This window comes from Mya arenaria, chromosome 6, assembly GCF_026914265.1.
Source record: "Mya arenaria isolate MELC-2E11 chromosome 6, ASM2691426v1".
NCBI lineage: Eukaryota > Metazoa > Mollusca > Bivalvia > Myida > Myidae > Mya > Mya arenaria.
This window is the reverse complement of record NC_069127.1, coordinates 26,862,325-26,887,938: the sequence shown is the minus strand read 5'-3', so window position 1 is coordinate 26,887,938 and position 25,614 is coordinate 26,862,325. Positions and strand designations below refer to the sequence as shown.

Here is a 25,614-nt window from a genome sequence, read left to right as displayed (position 1 = left end):
GTTTTTAAAAACAATGTCCTAACGATCATTTAACATACAGAACATTCAACCAATCCCGAATTTACCAAACCAAACATAATCTATTAAGTTAGTTCAGAAATCTGTCGTGTTTTTGTTTATTATATCATGAAAAAACATATTATCCGTCTCAATGCACGTCAGCAAATAGTCGGGATAAACTCGTTCAAAGAAATTCATGCGACAACGTCTTACAACGCCTTTAAAGAGAAATATTTATCAGTCACAAGTGTTATTATATTTGGTAAATGCGTGACCGTAAAGTGTGAAAAAAGAGTCAGTTATTTAGGTGACAAACGTATGATTTATGAATTGTTAGTTCAGTTATATTGTGTTGTAAGCAACAAAAGGATCAAGTCAATCGAAACCTATATGGCGGCTTAAAATGGTTCAATGTCAATGTCTAAATAACCTCCTGTAAGCCATTGACGCTAAGAGCATGCAATACCACCCCAACATTATGAACAACGATCAACCATTATCAACTGGCTTTGCGTCGTGTCATTCAAAGTTAAGTAAAATTCTAATGATACGCATTTTGTATCAACATGGCTGATTGCCGACAGATAAGTGTTTTCAACGTCGTAAAATATTTGCTTTGTTAATAACCGTAATTTGTTATAGGCTACTTGCCTCACATTATATAAATGATACTGCCAAACGTTGACGTCAAACTTTAACATGATGAATGTAATGTATGCAGTCCTTTTATTCTTTATATTATGATATTGTCAAATCATTAAGCTGTGACCTAATTTTTGTCACGAAATCGATTTACGCTTACTCTAAACTCATAGTTGTTATAACATATACACAGAGAGGGATTAATTGTGACTTTTTATGTCCTAGCCATACGTGCAAAAATGAGTTGATTGTTCTCATTTACATACAATCATTTCCAATGGGTAGCAGAGAAACTGGCTAAGAATCTTCTTTTATGAGACATAGAAAAAGAATATCGAACGTAAAAAACAGGACATATTTATTAGTCATATACCATGTTGCAAGATTGTTTTTGTCGAGTGTAAATAAGCTGACCAAACGTTGATGTTTTTAAAGAAAGACAGTAGTGATCAAGTATTACACAGTCAGAATACATAATAGGAATATAAAACAATATGAAACGGACCGTGTCAATTCTCAAATATCACAAATATTTCAACATTGCATATTATGTAAATCAAGTTTTCTTAAGTTTAGAATAACAAATATACGAGTTTAATACTGTGTATATAAGAGTAAATATTTGTTTATCTGTGATCAATGTCGTACCGTAATGACCAATTATTGAAAGTAAGACTTAATTATAGGAAAAGAAACTAATATGAAAGGGACTCTGTCAATTTTCAATTTGAACAATATTTCAATATTTAATGTGAATCATGTTTTCTCAAGTGAGGAATAAAAATATACGAATATAGGAAATATTTACGGTGTTAATAAGAGTAAACGTTTGTTTACCTGTGATCCATGTCGTAAACAGAAAACATGAAATTCTGCAGCACGCTCGGATCGAAGTCCAAAACAAAGGACCCAACGAACTAAAATATGAATGTAGAGTAGAATGGAAATGGACAGTATGTGCATGTCATTGTAGATCGATATTTCTAATAACTTAATAATAAAAGTTTAACCTCTAAAATAACTTCATTTGAACAGCTTTTGGTATTATGAAGTAACAAATTATTGGTTGAAATATTATTTTTTTGCTGATATATTGTACGCAATTTAGAACATGTTAAATATTAAGACAGCATCGTAATCTGTTCATTTAGGTTAGGGTTTATAACACCTGCGAATAGGTTTTAGTAATTGTGGTTTTCCGGATGACCGATGTTATATACAGCGTTAAAGCTCATTTGTGAAACAAGTTATTACAGTTATCCCAATGGCTGTCGTTGAAACACTGTTTCATGATAATGTCCTTATGCTGAAGGGGCGACCGAAATTCTCAACGAAAAAGAATGATCGAGCTTAGTAACCATTAACCAAACCCATATTTGGAAGTCCACTGTGTCCCCCGGTGGCAAGGTTGTTGGCTAAGATTGGTCTTGTGGTAAGGCGTTCGATTCACGAAAAATACGCCTTGTGTTCGAGCTCAATCTGGCATGTAAGACTCATTTTCGTTCCTACCGACAAAACCAACTTGTACACTTTCCAATTGAGCAAAAATTAAACCTGTAAAGTTCAACTAAATATGTAAAGTGCATTTTAGCGTATTCTTGATGGCTTCAGTCCGCCCGACCTCGCGCCACTGTCCGAAGTGTTTATAGAAGAACACACACATTGGGTCGCTCTTTGTTAGGGTATCCAGGTCCGTAAGCCCCGTGCAATTCACCAGAATCTCGTAGCGCGTACCTGCTAGTGCACTTCCGGTACGCGTAAGGCTACCCTCCTCCGCCTCCATATAAGATCTGACAGAAAATATACTTTGTCAGATCCGTCTTTTTTACACTTTGAGAGCAGTGGGTGTTTTAACCTTAAGCACATACCGTAGCAAGAGCTACGTCCTCGTATATCAATGTTCAAATGTTTCTATAGTATATCATGGGTAATAACTAGACAAACATGTTTACCGTAGTTACTGGGACTTACTTTACTTGAACGTATTGTCATAGTGAACATGTGGACGAACTATCATGTATTTCAGGTTATGGCTGACTTAAAGCTAGTGGGATGTAAATATGTTTGAGTCTCTAGTTCATTATCGATTGGGCCCATGCCTTGTGCTCCTAAACGGGGTTTAATTTCGACAACCGGGCGTGTACCTATATTTTTTATTTTATTATTACTAAAGATTGAAATATTTGCACGTCCCCGCCGCAATCATTGACAATACATCGTTGTTGATTCTATTCTAATAACAATGAAGAGCTAACATTAAACATGCTTCAGAGCGAATGTCTTTTACAAGATTGAGCTTAGGAAGTACCCTAAAAAGAATCCGTGATCCATTCTTTTTAAGTATATAAGTCGTAACTTTAAAATCCTTAAATCTCTAGAAACATTAGAAATGACAACAAATATATTTATTTCATTTTTTCTCAACTTTTTATTTATCGCTTATACTTGCCAAAGTTCAATTAACGCAGTTATATAGAAAATAACAAAAATGAGACACTAAAATCATTTTTATTTACAACTATTTATTAATTAAAACGGGTTCCACGGCCGTTATTCAACAAACTACTTAAGTCACTTCATAATTTAAGTCGATTTCCTCAAATCAGTCCGATTAAAACGAAGTAAAAGTGTTTTAAGTATATACATGATATACGATTGATAAACATCAAGTATTTTAGATAGTGTATATTAAGTTATAAAATGATATAATCAAGGAGATAATACCTTCACTTTGGAAAATACCTTATTTACCAATTTCAAATGCTCTCTTGAATAACGATCAGGCAAACTTGAAACTGAATTTTATTTAATCCGTTTCAAAACTGCTAGCTTATCACGATTTATTAAAGGATACACAGTTTGAAATGATCAATTTAGGCTATCACAATTAAATATTTATGAAGCCATAATAATGCTCGTATAGTGAGACAGTTTGTATAATTCAAAGACTGATTAGTAACATACAGTTCACAAAATAAAACAAACCTTTAATGAGTGATATCTATCCTTCCAGTGAATCCAGCATGTGTCAACTCTAAAGCAAAATTTATTGTTCGATATCTAATAACGCCATGAAGTATGCTACAAACAATTTAGTCCATTAAGTGATTTATTCTTAAATTATGACTTAAGTACACTTTTTGCTCATTAATTAATTATTTAAAAGAATAATGAGCATTGATGTTTATTAACAAAATGCATGAGATAATGTGCTTTTAAAATGCATAAATCACATATAATTTTGTATCGTGCCATGCCTTCATTTGAACAAATATGGGTTGAGATTGAGATTGAGAAATGAGAAAATAAGTGCGTGATACTGAGGCCTGCATGAGAAAATTAGGCACTAGGTTTGGCTATCTAAATACAATCAGTGACCTTCATCCAACCGACCCCAAATTCTACCTTTATGAAATTTCGATATACCACGTTTAATCACTGCACATCACAAAACTGTTTATAATTGTCTTTACAAATTGACATTGACGGTGAACCTTAAAATTAATCCTAAGGTACGTCTTTACCCTTAAGGTAATACTCACTTTTTTAAAAGCAAAAACCATCAACATAGTTACAATCATGGTACACTATGGGACTTATATCCAAATTTTGAAGAATTTTTCACCATGAATTAAAAGGTTATTTGTGTTTTTTTGTGTCCACCCCCTAAACTTCATAACAACACAGAACGACATGTACATTTTTTGACTTTATTTTAATTTTTATCTCAAAATCAGGGATTGAGACATAAAAACAGTATTGCCTGGTGATATAAACATTAGCTAACAGGAAAAGAATGTTTCAATGACAAATGTATTGAAAAATATGAAAAAAATAACTTTTACTGATCTTTGCGCTATTCATAAAATAGCTTTTTCTGATTTAAAAAAAATACAGCAATTTTACTAAATTCATAAAAAAATAGTATAATATAAGAACAGCTGGTGAAAATATTCTAAATATTTTCTATGATGTCTATAGAACAATTCAAAAGACATTTTTTGATAGTTTACCATGTACTTTACAAGCAAATATACAACATGTCAAGTAACCATACTTTTTGCAGCAAATTAAAATGCTAAAAAATCAGCTTAAATCTAGTGTAAATCTTAATTTACTATAAATGTTATGTGTTTTATTCCAATTAATGTATTTTACCCAAGAAATTAAATCAGATTACATTCTTTAAACAGAACTGGTGGAATAAAAACCAGAATATGTTTGAAAAAAATATTTAAATAAAAATATATTACAATGAATATGATAGTTTCATGCAATCATGTTTTAAACAGTTGTTATCATGCTAAAATATTTAGCATTAAAGGGACTGTACTCCGTATGATAAAACAGCGGGAAAAAAAGAAAATTGTTGAAAACTGACATAAACTTGGTATTGGTGTGTACAATGCATTGGAACTTACTAACTGAAGTACCAACAATAAATTTATTTTTCGCAGTTTTTTCGTATTTTTCCATTAAACATTCTTACTAGGTATGTCTACCTAGAAGAATCCATTCCTTATGTGTGATTGACTAGTCGATGTTATCATCTGATATGACCATGTTAGGTATATAGCTTATTTATTGCAACTGCTTTTAAGCCTTCGTAGCACAGTTAGATACAACACTTAGGACTGCAATTTCGACGACACCGGTTCAGACCCAGTTTCTGACTCGATATTTTTTTTTACATTTTGGTAGGGTTTTTTTTACAATTAGATATCAAAGAGTAAAACATTTTATTAAATTATTGACCTGAGATTCGTTACAGAAAAAAAATAATGTTGGTGCCAATCTGGTGTAAAGTCCCTTTAACTATGCATATATTTGTTCTTTTGGTATTTGTAACACATGGTTGTCCTTCTTCATTTTTCATTGTAAATATGCTTATAAGTCCATCTTCACCAGATGTAGAACATTTAGACCAGATCAAGCTATATTTTCAGCAGTTGCTGATTTCATTACACCAAATGCTACCAATCTTGATAAACTTGGCATGTTCTTGGCACGTTCTTTACCAGACAAAAAACTTAAGTGTGCAGCTTTTGCTGGAAAACTATTTTCCTGTACACTTTTATCCCCATGATCATTAACGACTTTAGAAACTAGGCTGGCTGAACTTTTTACATCTTCTTCCTCATTGTGTGCCTTGTATTCAATACCGAGAATATCGTGGACAATATCCTCTTGTTTATAGGAGGATCTCTTCGGAAACACTTTCCTGAATAAGGGCAATGAATCAAGCATTCCTTGTGTATGTTCCAGCAAACAATCACACTGATGAACATTAGTATAGGCAGAAATTATGACTGGAAAATCAAAACGCCTCTCATTGTTAGCAACAAGAAATGCGTTTTCATGCTTCTTGAGCCAGTTAAGGAAGTTGATGGAGGCTGATTTCCATGAACTTGGGGTCACAGGTCTACCATCCACCATCATTTCCCTGTCAGTGACCATGGTTGTGCCTGTCACCTGCTGTACATTGTCCGAGTTGGGAATCTACGGGCGGATGTAGCAGTTGAAGGTTTGGCCAGAGGACAGTTCAATGGCTGCCAGTTGAGTGATGTGAGGCATTTGTCCCCCACGTACTGAAATGTAAGGTTGCGCATTTTGGTAATTTTCATTACTCATTGGATAAAGGCGTTTAATGATAGGTTTTTTTTTTTTAATTTATATACATGATGAAATATGTTGAACATGGACACACAAGGAAACAATAAAAGATGAGATAAAGATGTAGATGGAATCGACACAATACACAAGGCTATGACAATGGCATGCCTAATTTGGTTCGATCACAATATTATAAAAACATACTGAGATCAGTTGTTTCTAGGTCAAAGATGACATAGGAGGGTGACCCTGATGGCACTGTCACTGGATTAAACACTCCCCGTGGATCAGGATTGGGCAGCTTTTCCATGTCAACATGGTCCTCGTGTCCAATGCCTGCACACAAAAAAAATGCTTAACACAAAAATATGACTATGCATAAACTGTAAACAAAACCCTATTACTTTTTAAAATGAAATGAAAAATTATTTACTTTTGTTTTTGTTTAAAATATAAGACAAGGCTTACCTGACTGATATGATGCACCTTCGAGTGCTTCATGAGCTGCCTGTGTTACACATCGATCTTGCTTCAAAAACAGACGCCTTCTCTTTGTTGATGGCAGCTGGGACCTGTCTTGGCAATGCTTTCTTTTCAGCGCGCACTTTTTGGCATATTGCACTGTGTGTTCCTCTGGTGACAGACCGGCCTCCACATTCACCTGAGTTTTTATACAACCTCATAATGTAGATTAAATAAGAGCTGTCACAGTACGTGACGAATGCCCCCGATTGTGACATTGACCTATGAACAAGGTCAGTACATGAAAAGTTGATCTTGCCTTTACATGTCGAATACATATGGCAAGTTATTTTAAATTGCCTCTAAACATACAAAAATACCACCCATAGTTGACAACCCACACTGTTATGTCCTTATATATGCAGCATTCCATTGTGAATAAACACCCAAGTGTGACCTTGACCTTAGAGGTAGGGACACGGGTCTTGCACGCGACACGTCATCTTGGTATGTGGAACACATGCGGCAAGTTATTTTAAAATCTGTCCATACATGGGAAAGTTACAGCCCGGAAACGACAACCTATACTCTATGTACTATATGCAGCACTCCATTGTGAATAAACACTAAGTGTGACCTTGACCTTTGAGGTAGGGGCACGGGTCTTGCACGCGACACGTCGTCTTGGTATGTGGAACACATGTGGCAAGTTATTTTAAAATCTGTCCATACAAGGGAAAGTTACAGCCCGGACACGACAACCTATACTCTATGTCCTATATGCAGCACTCCATTGTGATTAAAGACTAAGTGTGACCTTGACCTTTGAGTTAGGGACACGGGTCTTGCACGCGACACGTCGTCTTGGTATGTGGAACACATGTGGTAAGTTATTTTAAAATCTGTCTATACAAGGGAAAGTTACAGCCCGGACACGACAACCTATTCTCTTTGTCCTAAATGCGGCACTCCATTGTGAAAAAGACTAAGTGTGACCTTGACTTTTGAGGTAGGGGCACGGGTCTTGCACGCGACACGTCGTCTTGGTATGTGGAACACATGTGGCAAGTTATTTTAAAATCTGTCCATACAAGGGAAAGTTACAGCCCGGACACGAGTTATTGAGCCGGACACACGGACGGACGGAAGAACGGACGGACGGACGGTGCGATTTTAATATGCCCAAGGGAAAGTTACAGCCCGGACACGACAACCTATACTCTATGTCCTTATATGCAGCACTCCATTGTGAATAAACACTAAGTGTGACCTTGACCTTAGAGGTAGGGACACGGGTCGTTCATGCGACACGTTGTTTTGGTATGTGGAACACATGTGGCAAGTTATTTTAAAATCTGTCCATACATGGGAAAGTTACAGCCCGGACACGACAACCTATACTCTATGTACTATATGCAGCACTCCATTGTGAATAAACACTAAGTGTGACCTTGACCTTTGAGGTAGGGGCACGGGTCTTGCACGCGACACGTCGTCTTGGTATGTGGAACACATGTGGCAAGTTATTTTAAAATCTGTCCATAAAAGGGAAAGTTACAGCCTGGACACGACAACCTATACTCTATGTCCTATATGCAGCACTCCATTGTGAATAAAGACTAAGTGTGACCTTGACCTTTGTGTTAGGGACACGGGTCTTGTACTCGACACGTCGTCTTGGTATGTGGAACACATGTGGCAAGTTATTTTAAAATCTGTCCATACAAGGGAAAGTTACAGCCCGGACACGAGTTATTGAGCCGGACACACGGACGGACGGAAGGAAGGACGGACAGACAGACGGACGGACGGTGCGATTTTAATATGCCCACCTTCGGGGGCATAAAAATTGTTTTAATTTTTTTCAACTTTAGTTAAAAAAAAATATAAACCATATATTAGGAAGAAGCAATATAACAAGAGCCGTTGTAAGATGCCGCTTTGAAATTAGAATACAATAACGATGTAATAATACCAAGTTTGGTCTGTTTTTGTCAAACCTAATTAAAATACTTTCAATACATAAGGTGACTTTGGTGCTGCCCTCCAACCAGCCCGCCCAAACAATGACGCAAGTCATTCAAATAACTTTATTTCCCATTATGAAAATGTGGTTAAGAAAATACAAATATGCCTTTCAAAAGAAATAAAAAGAAATTCAAGGGCCATAATTTTATTTAGGCTTAAAACGGAGTTATGTTTCTTGTTGTAAGATGGTCGGAAATAATTTTGAATTTTATTAAGTGCATTAAATGAACGGTAAAGAAGTTTTTTTATTAAAATCCCAACTTGCCCTTAACTTTTACTTGCCTAAAACTTTAACCTAAGTCAAGCAGGGGCCATAACTTGTATTAAGGATATAGAGTTATGTAACCTCATTGGGTGATGGTCCTGGACAATTGTTTGAAGTATTAAGTCAATTGAATGAAGGGTATAGAAGTTATTAAACAATATCCCAACCTGTCCTTAAACTTTAACCTAAGTTCCATAGTCAATCAGGGGTCATAATTTGTATAAAAGATAATATGGAGTTATCTAACCTCATTATGTGATGGCTCTGAACATCTGTGTGAAGTATTAAGTCAATTGAATGAATGGTATTGGAGTTTTAAGTGAAAATCCCAACTTGCCCTAAAACTTTAACCTGCCCTAAAACTTTAACCTAAGTCAATCCCTAAAACTTTAACCTAAGTCAATCAGGGACCATAACTTGTATTTATGATAATATGGAGTTATGTAACCTCATTGTGTAATGGTCCTGAACAACTGTGTGAAGTATTAAGTCAATTGAACAAAGGATATAGAAGTTATTAATAAATATTCCAACTTGCCCTAAAACTTTAACCTAAGTTCCATAGTCAATCATGGGCCATAATCTGTGTAAAGAATAATATGGAGTAATCTAACCTCATCATGTGATGGCCCTGAACAACTGCGTGACGAATTAGGTCAATTGAATGTAGGGTATTGGACTTATAAGTGAAAATCCCAACTTGCCCTAAAACTTCAACTGGACGCCGACGTCGACGCTGGGGCAAGTAGAATAGCCCACCTATTTTTCGAATAGTCAAGCTAAAAATGATAGTGAAAGGATTTTTTATGAGTATTTCTAACTTATTTACATTAAGATTTATAAATAATATTATATTAACCATATGAATTCATTGCAAGAGGTTGTTCTGCATGCTTTTGTTGTTATAAAGAGCGAAATAATCCATACTTACTCAAGATTCTTCTATCCTTACAGGATATATTGATGGCTGATGTCAACTATAGGAATAGAACAAACTTCAACTGAAAACAAAGGGATGAACATGAAACACTAACAAATCTGAAACAAAGTATTTAGTTTAAAAAGTTGGGTATGACTGGATAAGAAATTCTTATTAATAAACCACTGCACATGATACATTTGAATATGCATGAATGTGGTCAATTTTCCCAACAAATTAAAGAAAATACTTCAAAGGTGCAATCTGATATAATAAATAAACTGTATAAACAAAAATAAAAACATGTGCATCAACATATAAAACTCAAGCAATAACAAACTTCAAGAAGCAACTTTCAAAAACAAAACCTTTTTCCTGGGGAATATATGCCCTCCCCTCATTAATAAAAGCTGCTGTGACTGCGAGAACTTGAAATGTGTGCAAAGATGTGTAGAACTGCCCCATTTGATGCTTAGAATGCCATTTGAGTCAAGGTTCAGTTGAAAAACCTCAAAGAATGGCATTTTGGGCCAAAACGCCTTAGAAAATACAGACGCACAGGCACTTGGGTGACAGGCATTGAAACTGGAAAACCTGACACAGACTATCAGATTGAGCTAGCTTTGGGTGTATTTATGTATGAAGGACTAACCGAAAGTGTTTTTCATAAAAAATGCCGGGACGGGTTTAGTTATAGGAATGACGTCACCATTACGTCATATGTACTTCCGTTGTGTGGAAAATTCTCAATAAAAAAAAAAGTTCTTATGATTGATATACATGTTTTCACATGCTCAATACACTGTAAATCAAAAGTATCATTATTCCTGAAACTTGTATACCTTAAGTATCTATTCTTGCTTGATTTATTATTTAGAGTAGAGATTAAAGCATAAACCGCTGCCCTATAGTTGAAAGGTCATTTTGGAAGATCTGTCATGGCGGACAGTGCAATTTTTAGAGTTTGTTTTTCAAGTGGAGTGATTTTTCTTAGGAATAACTTGACCCCCCCTTTTTTATTGGCTTAAAGGGTAATTTAAAGCTTGTACTTTAAGAATATATGTGGTTATCATAGCCTGCATTCGCTCGAAATGCCTTTAAATGATGTCTAAAAATTATAATTTTACATTGAATTATATAGGGAATAACAATGGTGGTGTGTAACCTAAAAGGGACCAAACTGCTTTGTTTAAAAAGTGTTATTTTTGGTAAGAAATGTATTGCATTTCACTATTTCTGGCAATTTTTCACAATTAAATGCATTTATCTTGTCCGGTTGATCAAAATATGCTATTTTCCTGGTTTTCACAACTTTCGCCTATTTTTTTTTTTAAAAATGAGTCGTCTGCAATCTTACGAGCACTGAAAATGTCCAAATTTGGTGAAAATTTGACTGCGAGAACTTGAAATGTGTGCAAAGATGTGTAAGAACTGCCCCCATTTGATGCTTAGAATGCCATTTGAGTCAAGGTTCAGTTGAAAAACCTCAAAGAATGGCATTTTGGGCCAAAACGCCTTAGAAAATACAGACGCACAGGCACTTGGGTGACAGGCATTGAAACTGGAAAACCTGACACAGACTATCAGATTGAGCTAGCTTTGGGTGTATTTATGTATGAAGGACTAATCGAAAGTGTTTTTCATAAAAAATGCAGGGACGGGTTTAGTTATAAGGGACCAAACTGCTTTGTTTAAAAAGTGTTATTCTTGGTAAGAAATGTATTGCATTTCACTATTTCTGGCAATTTTCACAATTAAATGCATTTATCTTGTCCGGTTGATCAAAATATGCTATTTCCTGGTTTTCACAACTTTCGCCTATTTTTTTTTTTTTAAAAATGAGTCGTCTGCAATCTTACGAGCACTGAAAATGTCCAAATTTGGTGAAAATTTGACTGCGAGAACTTGAAATGTGTGCAAAGATGTGTAGAACTGCCCCATTTGATGCTTAGAATGCCATTTGAGTGCAAGGTTCAGTTGAAAAACCTCAAAGAATGGCATTTTGGGCCAAAACGCCTTAGAAAATACAGACGCACAGGCACTTGGGTGACAGGCATTGAAACTGGAAAACCTGACACAGACTATCAGATTGAGCTAGCTTTGGGTGTATTTATGTATGAAGGAATAATCGAAAGTGTTTTTCATAAAAAATGCAGGGACGGGTTTAGTTATAGGAATGACGTCACCATTACGTCATATGTACTTCCGTTGTGTGGAAAATTCTCAATAAAAAAAAATGTTCTTATGATTGATATACATGTTTTCACATGCTCAATACACTGTAAATCAAAAGTATCATTATTCCTGAAACTTGTATACCTTAAGTATCTATTCTTGCTTGATTTATTATTTAGAGTAGAGATTAAAGCATAAACCGCTGCCCTATAGTTGAAAGGTCATTTTGGAAGATCTGTCATGGCGGACAGTGCAATTTTTAGAGTTTGTTTTTCAAGTGGAGTGATTTTTCTTAGGAATAACTTGACCCCCCTTTTTTATTGGCTTAAAAGGTAATTTAAAGCTTGTACTTTAAGAATATATGTGGTTATCATAGCCTGCATTCGCTCGAAATGCCTTTAAATGATGTCTAAAAAGTATAATTTTACATTGAATTATATAGGGAATAACAATGGTGGTGTGTAACCTAAAAGGGACCAAACTGCTTTGTTTAAAAAGTGTTATTTTTGGTAAGAAATGTATTGCATTTCACTATTTCTGGCAATTTTTCACAATTAAATGCATTTATCTTGTCCGGTTGATCAAAATATGCTATTTTCTGGTTTTCACAACTTTCGCCTATTTTTTTTTTTTTAAAAATGAGTCGTCTGCAATCTTACGAGCACTGAAAATGTCCAAATTTGGTGAAAATTTGACTGCGAGAACTTGAAATGTGTGCAAAGATGTGTAGAACTGCCCCCATTTGATGCTTAGAATGCCATTTGAGTCAAGGTTCAGTTGAAAAACCTCAAAGAATGGCATATTGGGCCAAAACGCCTTAGAAAATACAGACGCACAGGCACTTGGGTGACAGGCATTGAAACTGGAAAAACTGACACAGACTATCAGATTGAGCTAGCTTTGGGTGTATTTATGTATGAAGGACTAATCGAAAGTGTTTTTCATAAAAAATGCCGGGACGGTTTAGCGGCCACGATTGTCTCGTTCCGCGATCTTGGAAATTCCAATAACATTATTATTAAAGCGAGGAAATACCTTCCGTTACTAAAAATAGTAACATCCGGTATGGGCCGAGTACGTACGATGTTCGGCACGATTTGTAACGGTATGACTAAAATACGAAAATAACCTATTTTCGCGAAAATAGGTTATTTTCGCGAAAATAGCTTTTTGACTAAAATACGAAAATAAGTTTATTTTTGATGAAAATAAAGTTATTTTCGCGAAAATAACATTGTAAAAGAAATATAAAAATTAGAGTTAGTTTTGGCGAAAATAACATTTTTGACCAAAATATAGTATGTTTTGGTCAAAAGTAAAGTTATTTTGGCGAAAATAAGATTTTGAAAGAAATATGAAAATAGTTAGTTTTGGCGAAAATAACATTTTTGACCAAAATATAGTAAGTTTTGGTCAAAAGTAAAGTTTTTATCGCGAAAATAAGATTTTGAAAGAAATATGAAAATAGAGTTAGTTTTGGCGAAAATAAGATTCTGATATAAATATGAAAATAGAGTTAGTTTTGGCGAAAATAACATTTTTGACCAAAATATAGTATTTTTTTGCAAAAATAAAGTTATTTTCGCGAAAATAAGATTCTGATATAAATATGAAAATAGAGTTAGTTTTGGCGAAAATAACCTTTTGACAATAATGTATTTAGTTATTACCAAAATAAAGTTATTTTCGCGAAAAAAAGTTTCTGATATAATATAAAAATAGGGTTAGTTTTGGCGAAAATAACCTTTTTTGACAATAATGTATTAAGTTTTTACTAAAATCAAGTTATTTTTTGCGAAAATCAGATTTTGATATAAATATGAAAATAGGGTTAGTGTTGGCGAAAATAACACTTTTTGACAATAATGTATTTAGTTTTGACTAAAATAAAGTTATTTTTGCGAAAATCAGATTTTGATAAAAATCTTAAGTAGGGTTAGCTTTGGTGAAAATATCATTTTTGACAAATATATGGTTAGTTTTTGGATAAAAATAAAGTTATTTTCGCGAAAATAAGATTTTTAAAAACATGGGAAAAATACCTTCTTCTGTTGCCGAAAATGGCAATTTTTAATCCAGAATATTAAAAAAAAAATTGGTCTACATAACACAGGACAGGTGCATTAGTGTTTCGAAACAATTGTGTTTTTAAGAAAATAAAATTTTGACATGTTCTGTTGATCACACCTCCATCCGATGTGCAACATCAAAGCGGTTATACACACTTGTTTGTCATTAAGCGGATTAAGTTGATGGCAATGATCCATAATTATAGACCGTTTTTGCTACTACAGCAGGTACACGATAAAACTAAAGTGAACACTCAAAGATATGTCCTACAACTTAAAGATGCCGACATGTATGCCTATGACAGGCTGAGCCTAAATTGTAAATCGTGGTGTGCTCGCCGAATGAGTATAACTCGTAACTAGTGAAACCCGATGGCGAGGGTTAGAAAGCTCACCCAACAACCCATGCCAATGGGTCGAGTAGAAGAAAGTTCTGTGTTTGGATAGTTTTTCCCCCAAAATACCCAATTTTTTATCAAAATCTTATTTTCACGAAAATAATTTTATTTTAGCCAAAAAATAACTACATTTTTGTAAAAAAATATATTTTCGCCAAAATTAACCCTATTTTCAGATTTTTATCAAAATGTTATTCTCGCAAAAACAACTTTATTTTATTCAAAACTAACTACATTTTTGTCAAAAATGTTATTTTCGCCAACACTCCAGATTTTTACCAAAATCTTATTTTCGCGAAAATACCTTTATTTTAGCCATAAACTTACTACATATTTGTCAAAAATGTTATTTTCGCCAAAACTAACCCTATTTTCAGATTTTTACCAAAACTTATTTCCGCGAAAATAACTTTATTTTATCCAAAAACTAAGTACATTTTTGTCGAAAATGTTATTTTCGCCAAAACTTACCCTATTTTCAGATTTTTACCAAAACTTATTTCAAAAAAAATATTTCATCCCAAAAATAACTACTTTTTTGTCAAAAATGTTATTTTCGACAAAATTTACCAGATTTTTATCAAAATCTTATTTTCGCCAAAATATCTTTAATTTAGCCCAAACTAAGTACATAATTGTCAAAAAAAGTTATTTTCGCGCAAACTAACCTTATTTTCAGATTTTTATCAATTCTTACTTTCGCCAAAATAACTTTATTTTCATAAAAAATAACCTTATTTTCGTATTCTAGTCAAAAAAGCTATTTTCGCGAAAATAGCCTATTTTCGTATTTTAGTCATACCCATTTGCAACGGAGAGTGGCGATATGTGTCGTTGTTATCCGATGTTTCCCGAGTTTTATTAATCAACTATTACGTATTTGGCAAAATACAGAGACAATTGCGGTACAAATACCAGACAATTGAAGACAATATATGCCAATATCAACAAAACTCGTCTAATATGAGTTTCCTCCATTTTGATTGGCTTAAAAACTCGCCTAATATAGGATTTGAGAAATGGGCCATTTTCATTGGCTGTCGAAACTCGCCTAATATGAGAAATATGCCGGAAATTATTTTTAAAGGTAGCCATTTTGTTTTTAGTTTTCCGACTGTTTTGAAAAGTTTGTGCTTCTTATAAACCTATTTGGAATACTTGAACCTATTGAATGATTGAACCAAAGGTGCTCGTCACATTGCCTGGATACAGTTTTTTATAAAAAAAAGACAAGTTGATGCTCAACAGGAGTAGGCAGTTGATACCACTAATCTGATAGCACCTGCTATATCAGTGGTTTTACAAGATATTTTTGTTCAAAACACAAGAGACTGGATTCGGTTCAAGAACAGAGATGAAGTAAATGAAGTGTGTCAATATGCAAGGACTAAAGAAATGCACACAAGTGACATAGATTTAAATGTTTGATACAAAAAGTAGACGTTTAGAACTTAAAATTATGACACAGGATGTGAAACAACACTTCATAGCCGATAACAGTCGAACAAGAGATTTTTTAAAAAGAAGAAAGATGGGGTTTTTAACCATTGGCAAATGAACCTTTAAAGGAACTATTGCATACCAAGGACAATTTATTGTTTTTGAATTATATAATGTTTAATGTTATTATTAAATTGTATAAAAAAACGTTTTTATTAATATGATTGTCTATGATCTTCTTATTCCAATGACTGTTTAACTCCCATGGTTAATATTATGGTGATAATTAAAGAAGTCCAACTTCAACACAAATTATGGTTAATATTAAAAAGACATAAAATCGAGTTAACGTTTGTGGGCAATAACTAGCCACCCGGTAGGAGCGCCGTGCTAGTATACCGGCAGCCCTTGGTTCGAGCTTTTTCCTATCATGTTACTTTAGTATTTTTATAGTCAATAAGCCCAGGTGTCGTTAGCGTACAGTAGGCCGAATATTTTCTTGACCCCAATTCAAACAGCCTTGAGATTTAAATGAAACTTGGTACACATGCAAATTTTCAGAAACAGTAGGCTCATGTCCAGCAAGATCATACATAATATTTCAACACTTGAATGATTAAATACATCTGCTGCTATGTATTCAGATTTCCATAACTAAGATTGTTCATTATTGTGAATATAGTGCTCAAGTTTAAAGCTGCATTCTCACAGACTGTCCGTTTTGACAAAAAAAAATGTCTGAAAACCAGTGATACAAGATTGCTGATAGAAGATCAGGAAACATTCTTACATATCTTGACTGTTTTGACAAAAAAAATGTCTGAAAACCAGTGATATAAGCTTGCTGATAGAAGATCAGATAACATTTTTTACATATCTTTGTTTGAAAATTGATATTTATGGTTAGAAGCGTTACTAACGCTTTAAGAAAATGGAGTCTTTTGACAGTGTTTCAAACAACTGTGATCTGTTCTATTGTGAATCATTTTATATGATTGACTGAATTGAAAGCAATGATACCAAAATCAGTTAATCTGTGAGATTGCAGTTTTAAAGGTGCAGGTCCCTTAAGATCAGTTGGCAGGAGATCTCATCATATTTAATGAAGAATCATACATTCAATGATGCAATTCAACTTATTCATTTTGATTAGAATCATCATATTAATAATTTATGAACACCATGAGCTCTGATTTTTTTGATTTTTCATGACAAATTGATCATATCTGTATAAAATGTCTGATACTATCATACAAATTATAGCAAAACAAACAAAAAATGGTTGTACAGAATTAATATTTATTTAAATATCTATAAAAAGAGTTGCTCATATAATAAAACATTATGATGCACATTTTAAATGTAAGTACAAGGACATAAAAAATATTTAATTTATATGATTATTGAATAATAATATCTCTTATGATAATAAAAATAGTTATAAGTGTTAAATATTAAGCACTTAACATATTATACATGTATGATAACAGTCAAAAACCAACAGTTCAACCAACAAAAGAGATCCAACAAGTACTAGCAATGGGATTCCAACCAATATGACCTGACAACCTACAGTAGCGGTTCAATCATCACTTCATTGCGTTCAAATCAGGCTCAACTAGATATCCATCCATTAAATACAGTCCAATCAACACTTCTGGTCAAACGAACACTTCTTGTCCATCCATTAAAAGTTGTTCAACCAAAACATGTAAATCAACTGAGTATAGCTATCCGATAAACAATAGCTGTATATCCAACGGTGATTCAAATAACACTAGTTGTCCATCACACATTCTGTCCAACAAGCAGTCCAAACAACACTGATGGTCCAACCAACACTTCCGGTCCAACCATTTATAATTGTTCAACCAACACGTATGGCCCATCCAATATAGTGTCCAGTAAGCAATAGATGCCCAACCAACAATAGTGTTTCAACAGGCACTAGCTGTCCATCACGTTGCTACAAATCTAGCAGCCCAACCAATTGTAGTGAGGTTCTTCATTGATAGTAATGATCTCAGAAGATAACATCCGCATATTTGAATCATATCTGTAAAGAAAGGAATGGAACATAAAAAGTATATTTTTATAAAAAAAGGTAAGTTACTCTCAGACTTATTTATGGATGGGTTTATGCGACTATTTGGGTGGCCATCATAATATTTAAACATAACTAACTAGTAACAAATCATTCAGAAGACTACAAAGGTGACAGCATGACATAATTACTCTTTCTACGTAAAATGTTTATTACATAGTAATAAAATACACCGAGCAGTATAAATACCATAATCTATATTGATGATGATTTATATATCTTCATTCATAAGACTATTACACAGTAGTTATACCTGGTAATGTATAGATTCCTCATTATAGATCATGACAGTCAGATAGTAAAACAGACTAATATATTATTTGTGTTAATTTTCAAAACAAATGTTTAAGAATAGATGATAATTATTTGTTGTTAATAATACTCCAATAAGAATAGTAACCGCAGTATTTTCTGAAAACCATCTACCCCACCCACCAGAACTAACTGTCCAGGTAAACAGTCAAGCGATTTATAACTCATGACATTCAAATAATATCACAAAAATGCAATATAAACTCATTAAAATGACAAATCTAATCAAAATAAATAAATTATAACAAACCTGGAATGATAATTAGTCCGTATTTATCGCTGTTATTATACTTCGATATAACCCGGAAATAAACCGGAAGTCACCCGGCCGCAAAGGATTATGGTCTATTGGAAAGTCGAGACGCGGTGTTTTGCCAACTAGTTGTATTCGAGGCTGGCCAGCAGGTGCGTGTGACGTCACGCTTCAATGTGCGCGTTTTCCCTATTTGGCAATCGTTACAACTCGGCCATCTCCGGCAAGCTTCGAGATAGGCCATATCTTGATCCTAGCCGAGGAGTTCCGATTGCCTATTTGGGTGAATAAATAATATTAGATTATGTTCATATTTCCTTGCGGCATTTTCTTAGTGATTATTGCAAGTAGATCACCATGGTGACGTTCGTAAAACAAAGAAAATGTTTGTTTTGGTGTTATACCAGTGTTGTTTATTCATATTTGCTAAAGGGGACATTTTAAGCAACTATACAAGTGCGAAAGCAAGCTGCCACAATCGCGGGGGTCTTATTGCACATAAATTGCTTAGTTTCGATGGATTACTCAATATCACATGTAAACTTAGTGAAGTTAACTTTTTGTTTAAGGATGTGGAATCTGTGTGGGTACAAGGGCAGGCTCAATCTGGACCCTATATAGCTCTCCATACGTGCATGAAGTTTAGAAACCAGGATATACTCCAGTTTGCAAGAAACGCGACATTTAATTCCAACATCCTTTACGAGTGCAGCGTATTCTGTGATAAAAATTTACACTCGAATGGATTTCTAGGGATTTACAAAGATTCGTGTTTCTGCATATCGGCTTCATTCAGATTTCCACATACACCGGAATGTCTAGATATTGATTTTTTGGACATAAACACGGGGATATTCGTATTCAAGTTGTTTGCAAGCGTATTGAATGGTATTCAGTCATCATCAGCAGATTTCAATTGCCTTGTGGCTTCGATTCAGGAAAGTGGAAAAACATCGTACTATAGCACTAAATGTGCATCTACGTTATATAGCATATGCCAACAACGTGTTGATAGTGATCTTAGTAACAAATGTCAACCTAGGCAAGGTGGATTTTGCTTCAACGAAGAAAATAGTACATTACTTGAGCATTACCGAAAATGTTGGCGCCACAATGGAACGATTATGCCTATGAATTCAGGCATAACAGAACATTTTTCAGCAATGTTTGGCAGTTTTCGAGCTTTCAAATCTATTGAGGAAGAAAACCATGATAATGATTCTTGGTCATGTTTATCAATCACACCGTTCAATGGAACCATTTATCTGGAGGCAGAAAATTGTTCTAATGAAAATGCATTAAGGTGTATGGATGATATACAAGATGCATCTAATAAAGACGAATCTGCGTCAACATATGGCGTGAGATCATATGCTATCATTATCATAATTGTTTCTATTCTATCGGTAATACTTTTTGCTTCTGTTCTTGTTGTTTTTGTATTTAAGAGTATGTTTAAATGCATACGTACTTTACACACACCAATGAATTTAAATGAGCATGAACCTGAAGAGAGATCCTCTCAGGCTAGGGTGGAAGAAGAAGCGGTAACTCCATTCATTGATGAGACCATAAATCCAGAAGCAGGATATAACCCATCACCGAGAGTCCCTGAAGACCAACAGTCCAAAAATACTTACAATCATTTACCAACCGGGCACGACAAAGATGATGATAACACTTACGATATGACTAGATTCCACAAGGTTTAAAGACACCAGCGTGGTCATGATTTTGGGAAAAGAGCATAATTTTCGAACCTTGTGGAAATTATAGACGGCAAATAAACTGATCTTCTTCTAACTTGATAGATTTTTGGAATAATACTTGGATGATTTCTAGAAACATAGAATCAGACTTTATTATATGCGTTAAAATAGTATGCGTTAAAATAGTATGAAATTTATATTGTTATAAAATGTCGATATTATTTTTTCACGAACACCAGTGTTTGCGCCAATGGATCTCATTATAATACGTGCATGCATTTTTAAAACATAATATTAATATAATCAAGACATTATGATTTGGGATTTTATTTCAAATCAACATTATCATAAACTGAAATTTGAATTTACATGCAAATTAATCCAAGCTGAAAAAATATTGCAAAATATGTCGTAGATGCAATTGCAAGACTTATTTGCGCCAAATGTTTCAAAAAAATCATTGTTCTTTTTTTTCAACCACACAAATATTTTCAAATCGAATACTCACAGGAATTTTGTATTTGAAAAAAAGTGAGATACATGAGTGTTTGCCTCAATTTGACGAAATGCACTAATGACAAAAGTACATCATTTTTTTGTGTTATTTAAGTGCCTTTTCATGCCGAAATGCGTTTAGTAAAACATGAAAGGATGTGTTCTATTCAAGATTTTAATAGGCATATTACCTGAGTAATGCATTCGGTGTGAAATAGTGCCTTTCAGATAACATTGAATTTTACCTGTCGGATGTTTTAAGCTCTCTACCCCTTAGTAAAATGGTATAACGAATTAAGTATCATCATATTTTGTGGCATAATTGTTCATTCTGAAATTGTGTTGATGACTTTGAGTTATGTGAAGTTGTTTATTTTAAGTGTGTTCATAATGTTATTTTGTTGTGTGTTGTATGTATTTGACTGACCTAAAAGCATTTTTCAATTTAAAACAAAACGTATTATTGTTCATCAATATAAATACCAATGTTTATATTAATTAAATTTATTATAATATATCAATGTGACGATCAATGCTGATTCCCATATATGTTTATCGCGATTCTGTACTGAAATCTGTTCCAATCGTTCGAAAATGGAAAACAGTGATTAATATCCACTGGTGTTTTATACTGTTGTTCGAATTACATAGTTGATGCCAGTTGATATTGCTCTATGTTGTAAACGGCATAAAACGACGGAAGACTTGCTTAGCTTGTATACACTTACATGTATAGATGGTTATTATTTTACGTACTAACGCTTATGATCTCTGCATACTGTCCAAAAACTGTACCCGATTACCAATAATTAACTTTAACATTAATCAGATGACTTTTATTTGAGTGCAAAAACCTCAGCTTGCAAATTTTCTCTTCTGTGCAATAACCCATCCTATATAAATATGTTGCAAAATGTTATTTACAATATGTTTTTGATTACCAGGAAGGTTTAGCATTGTTGAGAAGTGTAAATGTGATTTAAGGGCTTTCTACAGTGCATACGTGTTTGAGGAAGGCCAACAAATTAAAAAGTTTCAAAATTGCATGTTTAATTTAGTTTTGAGGAGTAAAATATGCATTCCTTGCAAAATATTTTGATGTAATGTTAATACGGAGCTACGAAAATGTTTTTTTCAGTTTTGGGCTGAAAAAGTCTGCCAACAATATATATATATATATACATATTGTGTAAAAAAGCTCCAGACTACCCAATCAAACATTAAAATTGTGGTTTCTTCATAAAATATTTTTAAATGAAAAAGATTTTCAATATAACAGTGAAAAGTATTGCAAATATCTTTCTTAAAACTGAAGCAACCACTACTAAACCACAATACATTGTTTTTGGGGTAGTCTTGAATGTTTTAACGCAAACACAAATGTGTTGCACTGTGGAAGGCCCTTAAATAGTTTCAAGTGTTTTGTCTTTTTTACTTTGCTCTTGAAATAATAAATAGCAGTGAATCTCCTTTTGAAACAATCGTTTGTTTTTTGTTGTTGTTGTTTTTTTTGTCAATGTAATACGAATTCAACAAGGCATTTGACAACAGTTTAAACCTTAATGTTCGAAGATGACATGAAGACTCATCGTCTGAAACAGAACTTGCCAATTAACAAGAATGTCACAGGGAAATACACACACACACACACATATATATATATACTCTGTGGTCGTCTCAATTTGATCTCTTCAAAACAAGACCATTGCCTCATTGTTCAATACATTTTTTTTATTGAAGTGACATTGTGGCTAGTCAACTAAATGCTAAACAATGGCCCGGAAGAGCATACTCAAGTGATGTTAACGTGATTGTTTATCATATTTTGCAGCCCGGATTCGTTGAAAATATTAATTTAAATCTTAAAGATATCTCTTGAAATTGATTAACAGCATATAAAAAATCAACTTCAATATCAATTTGTTTGAAAAAAGGAAACCGAAACTATCTTGTAAATGAATGTCCATGACTTAATGACAACTAAGGAAAAACAAACAAAAAATGAAATAAATTTCATATGTAAGATGAAGCACAATTGTGAACGTATAAAAGGGTATGCATTTAAATAAAGTTACGTACAAATGCATAAATAACATTCCAATTTCAAATGAGACATTTTATTTAATTTTAATTATTAAAATATTTAGTCATGGCCGGAACATATTCCAATGATTCATTTTAAAACACTATAAGGCAAACGCTTTCCTCTGTACTATAATAGAAAAAAATCAAGGTATAACAACTCTTCCTAGTTTTTTTTTCCAAATAAACTTACACAACGTCAATTCACAAAATGATAACTTCTTACAAAATAGTTATGGGATGCGATTTTCAGGGGAGAGCAATGTTTTATTTTAGTTGTCAGACAATTGGTAAGAATTTTACCTCTTAGACTGGATTTTTGCCGAAACCAGTGTTACCGATTTATTTCAAATTACTTTCTACGTGTGAACAATATTTTCGATATAAGAACTATGATATAATATGAACATTCTATAACTAAATCACTAAATAACCAAAATCAACACACACCTAATGAGTCTCTTTCACAAACTAAAGTGTTGAGGCCGTAAAATATTTAGTCAACTTTTGAAAACGTATTTTTGTTTGAACAAAATCTGTTCTATTGTCTTCCGTTTACTCACACCACTGAATCAACCATACTTTCAGTGTGAACTCTGTGTGAACAGACTGACATCAAACAGACAGACAGACATCAGAAGTACATCAAACAGACAGGCATTCAACAGACATATTTCAGGCAGACATAAGACAGACACGCAGACATAAGACAGACAGGCAAACATCGGACAGACATCAGACAGACAGTGACTAGACACAGGCAGGCAGACAGACATAAGACAGGCATCAGACTCAGGCAGGCAGACAGGCAGGCAAACATCAGACAGACAGTCAGGCAGACATTTCAAATGTCCTTTACACTGTATCCATTCAAAATAGTATGCAACTAAATGTTTTTACATCAATATCAAAGTCAATCTGAGTTAGTAAATTTGATAATATTGTGCAAGATCTATGCAGAAAACCTCATAGTCATTGCATGATAATCATATAAACAATAATTCAATTGAACAAACAAGACACTTAATGAATTGTAGTTAATAAAAGTCTTTAAAATTGATTCAAAGATTTCCTACAAAAGAGCATTATGTGTGGCATGCTACTGTACAATAAAAGTGGTAATGGAAGATCCTATTTCTCATTTATATTACATATTTAAAAGGCATCATTTATAATATACTCTTAGAATAATACTTCATACAATGTTTTGCCAAAGTAATAAAAAAATAGTCGGCTATTTGTTCAGAACTTTGTTGATTTTAACAACTTTGTTAACATCATCTTGTTAGCTGTCTAATCTTAACAGCTCTGTAAATTTCATGGATATACCTTTCATCTGCAGTATTTTTAACAAGATTCGCAACATCTGTTTCAGGTGTACTTATTTCATTTAAATTTATGAGCGTAATATCAATTACTTCACCTTTAACAACAAAGGCATTTACCACATTGTTAACTTTAACAAAGTTAAAAAAGTGGCTCAATATCTCCTTAAAATTGTAAATTTCAAGAATAATGACAATATAACACACCAAATAAGGAGATTCAGTCTCAAAAGAGGGAACCATACTCTAGACACATGTTCAGCATTGTACAGAAACATCAAAGCAATGAAAATATTATCAAAATAATTACCCCAAAATAATTTATAATAACAATTTTAACAAGAAGCAGTGACGCGAGGCAAACGCAAATGTTTGTCTGTTGTTGATTTTCAGACAAACAAGGGGCATAACTCAACAATTACTAAAGCCAGAATTATGGGCCTTTCTATACATGTAAAAAGACTTTTGATGGTCTTCAATGGGTTGAGAATTATGGCTTAGGGTAAAGTTTCTTAACGGCTGACAACAACACCAAGGCGATGACAAAACCTTAACTGTTTTAGGCTAAAACCGATGACCTAAAAATAGGGATGAGACGATACAGTGAATATCGATACTGTATCGATATATGCTGTTGCCGATACGTATCGATACACAAGCCCGTCGTATCGATACGACTTGGTCGAATTTCCGTGACGAAACTGTTTTATACCGTTCCTTAATCGGTACAATTTGTATTATTCGGTGTAAATTTTATCCTTTTGTAATACGCCGTCTCATTGGTTGATTGGTTAGGAGTAGCCAATAGTATGCGTTGTTAGGGAAGCGCTCGGCATAATCATCAGTATGGCGGACGAAGGAGATTTTGTAGAATTGAGCAAGCCGAAAAATACCTCATCCCGCATCTGGGATTTCTTTGGGAACCCAGTGTATCTAAGAGATGGTAAGAGGGTAGTCGAGCGTGAGAATGCAGTATGTAGGTTGTGCAACAAACTCGTAAAAAACTGCAAAGGAACCAAAAACATGTGGTTTCACTTTGAGCGGGGTCGGTGGAATTACCGAAAATCCGAAAATCCCCGTAAATACCGAAAATCCCTTCCATTCTCTGAGGTATATAGCGTTTTCTTTAATACGCCCGGATTTACTACTTTATTGTGTTCGAATGTTGTATGCCGTAATTGTTGGAGGTTGGAGAGGGGTGGGGAAGCCTGGGGAGGGTGGGGGTGGGGGTCGTGGTGACTAAAACCCGGGACCCACTTTCATTTTCAAAAGTTCGTACAAAAGAAGAGTATGCGAGGAGGTTTTTACGCCGTTCCTTCAAAA

At 33.9% G+C, this 25,614-nt stretch overlaps 3 protein-coding genes across 3 annotated transcripts in view; all 3 read right to left on the bottom strand.

The window, feature by feature from the left end:
• The window catches only part of LOC128237666 (copine-3-like), a 65,192-nt gene extending 62,767 nt beyond the window's left edge, over window positions 1–2,425 (bottom strand). Inside the window, exons 1-2 of the mRNA XM_052953258.1 lie at window positions 2,224–2,425; window positions 1,480–1,561 (exon numbers count right to left, since the gene is read on the bottom strand). Of these exons, the coding sequence (XP_052809218.1) occupies window positions 1,480–1,561; window positions 2,224–2,425 (284 nt within the window). The remainder of the gene's footprint in view (window positions 1–1,479; window positions 1,562–2,223) is intronic.
• A 3,146-nt stretch (window positions 2,426–5,571) lies between these two features.
• On the bottom strand, window positions 5,572–6,099 carry LOC128237665 (uncharacterized). Its single transcript, XM_052953256.1, has one exon. The coding sequence runs from the start codon at window positions 6,097–6,099 to the stop codon at window positions 5,572–5,574; it is 528 nt and encodes a 175-aa protein (XP_052809216.1).
• On the bottom strand, window positions 5,863–20,410 carry LOC128237664 (uncharacterized). The gene is made up of 4 exons (XM_052953255.1): window positions 20,366–20,410; window positions 6,724–6,916; window positions 6,460–6,591; window positions 5,863–6,230 (listed from the first exon to the last, which is right to left on the bottom strand). Exons 1-4 carry the CDS (start codon window positions 20,408–20,410, stop codon window positions 6,142–6,144), a joined length of 459 nt encoding a protein of 152 aa, XP_052809215.1. The 3' UTR covers window positions 5,863–6,141.
• Between the last annotated feature and the right edge of the window lie 5,204 nt (window positions 20,411–25,614).

Coding starts and splice junctions, on each gene's coding strand:
- LOC128237665 (XM_052953256.1), bottom strand. CDS start 6,099: ATGGTCACTGACAGGGAAATGATGGTGGATGGTAGACCTGTGACCCCA.
- LOC128237664 (XM_052953255.1), bottom strand. CDS start 20,410: ATGACCACGCTGGTGTCTTTAAACCTTGTGGAATCTAGTCATATC. Junction 6,917..20,365: donor TTGTGGAATCTAGTCATATC/GTAAGTGTTATC, acceptor ATAAAAACTCAG/GTGAATGTGGAGGCCGGTCT. Junction 6,592..6,723: donor AGGTGCATCATATCAGTCAG/GTAAGCCTTGTC, acceptor TTTTGTGTGCAG/GCATTGGACACGAGGACCAT.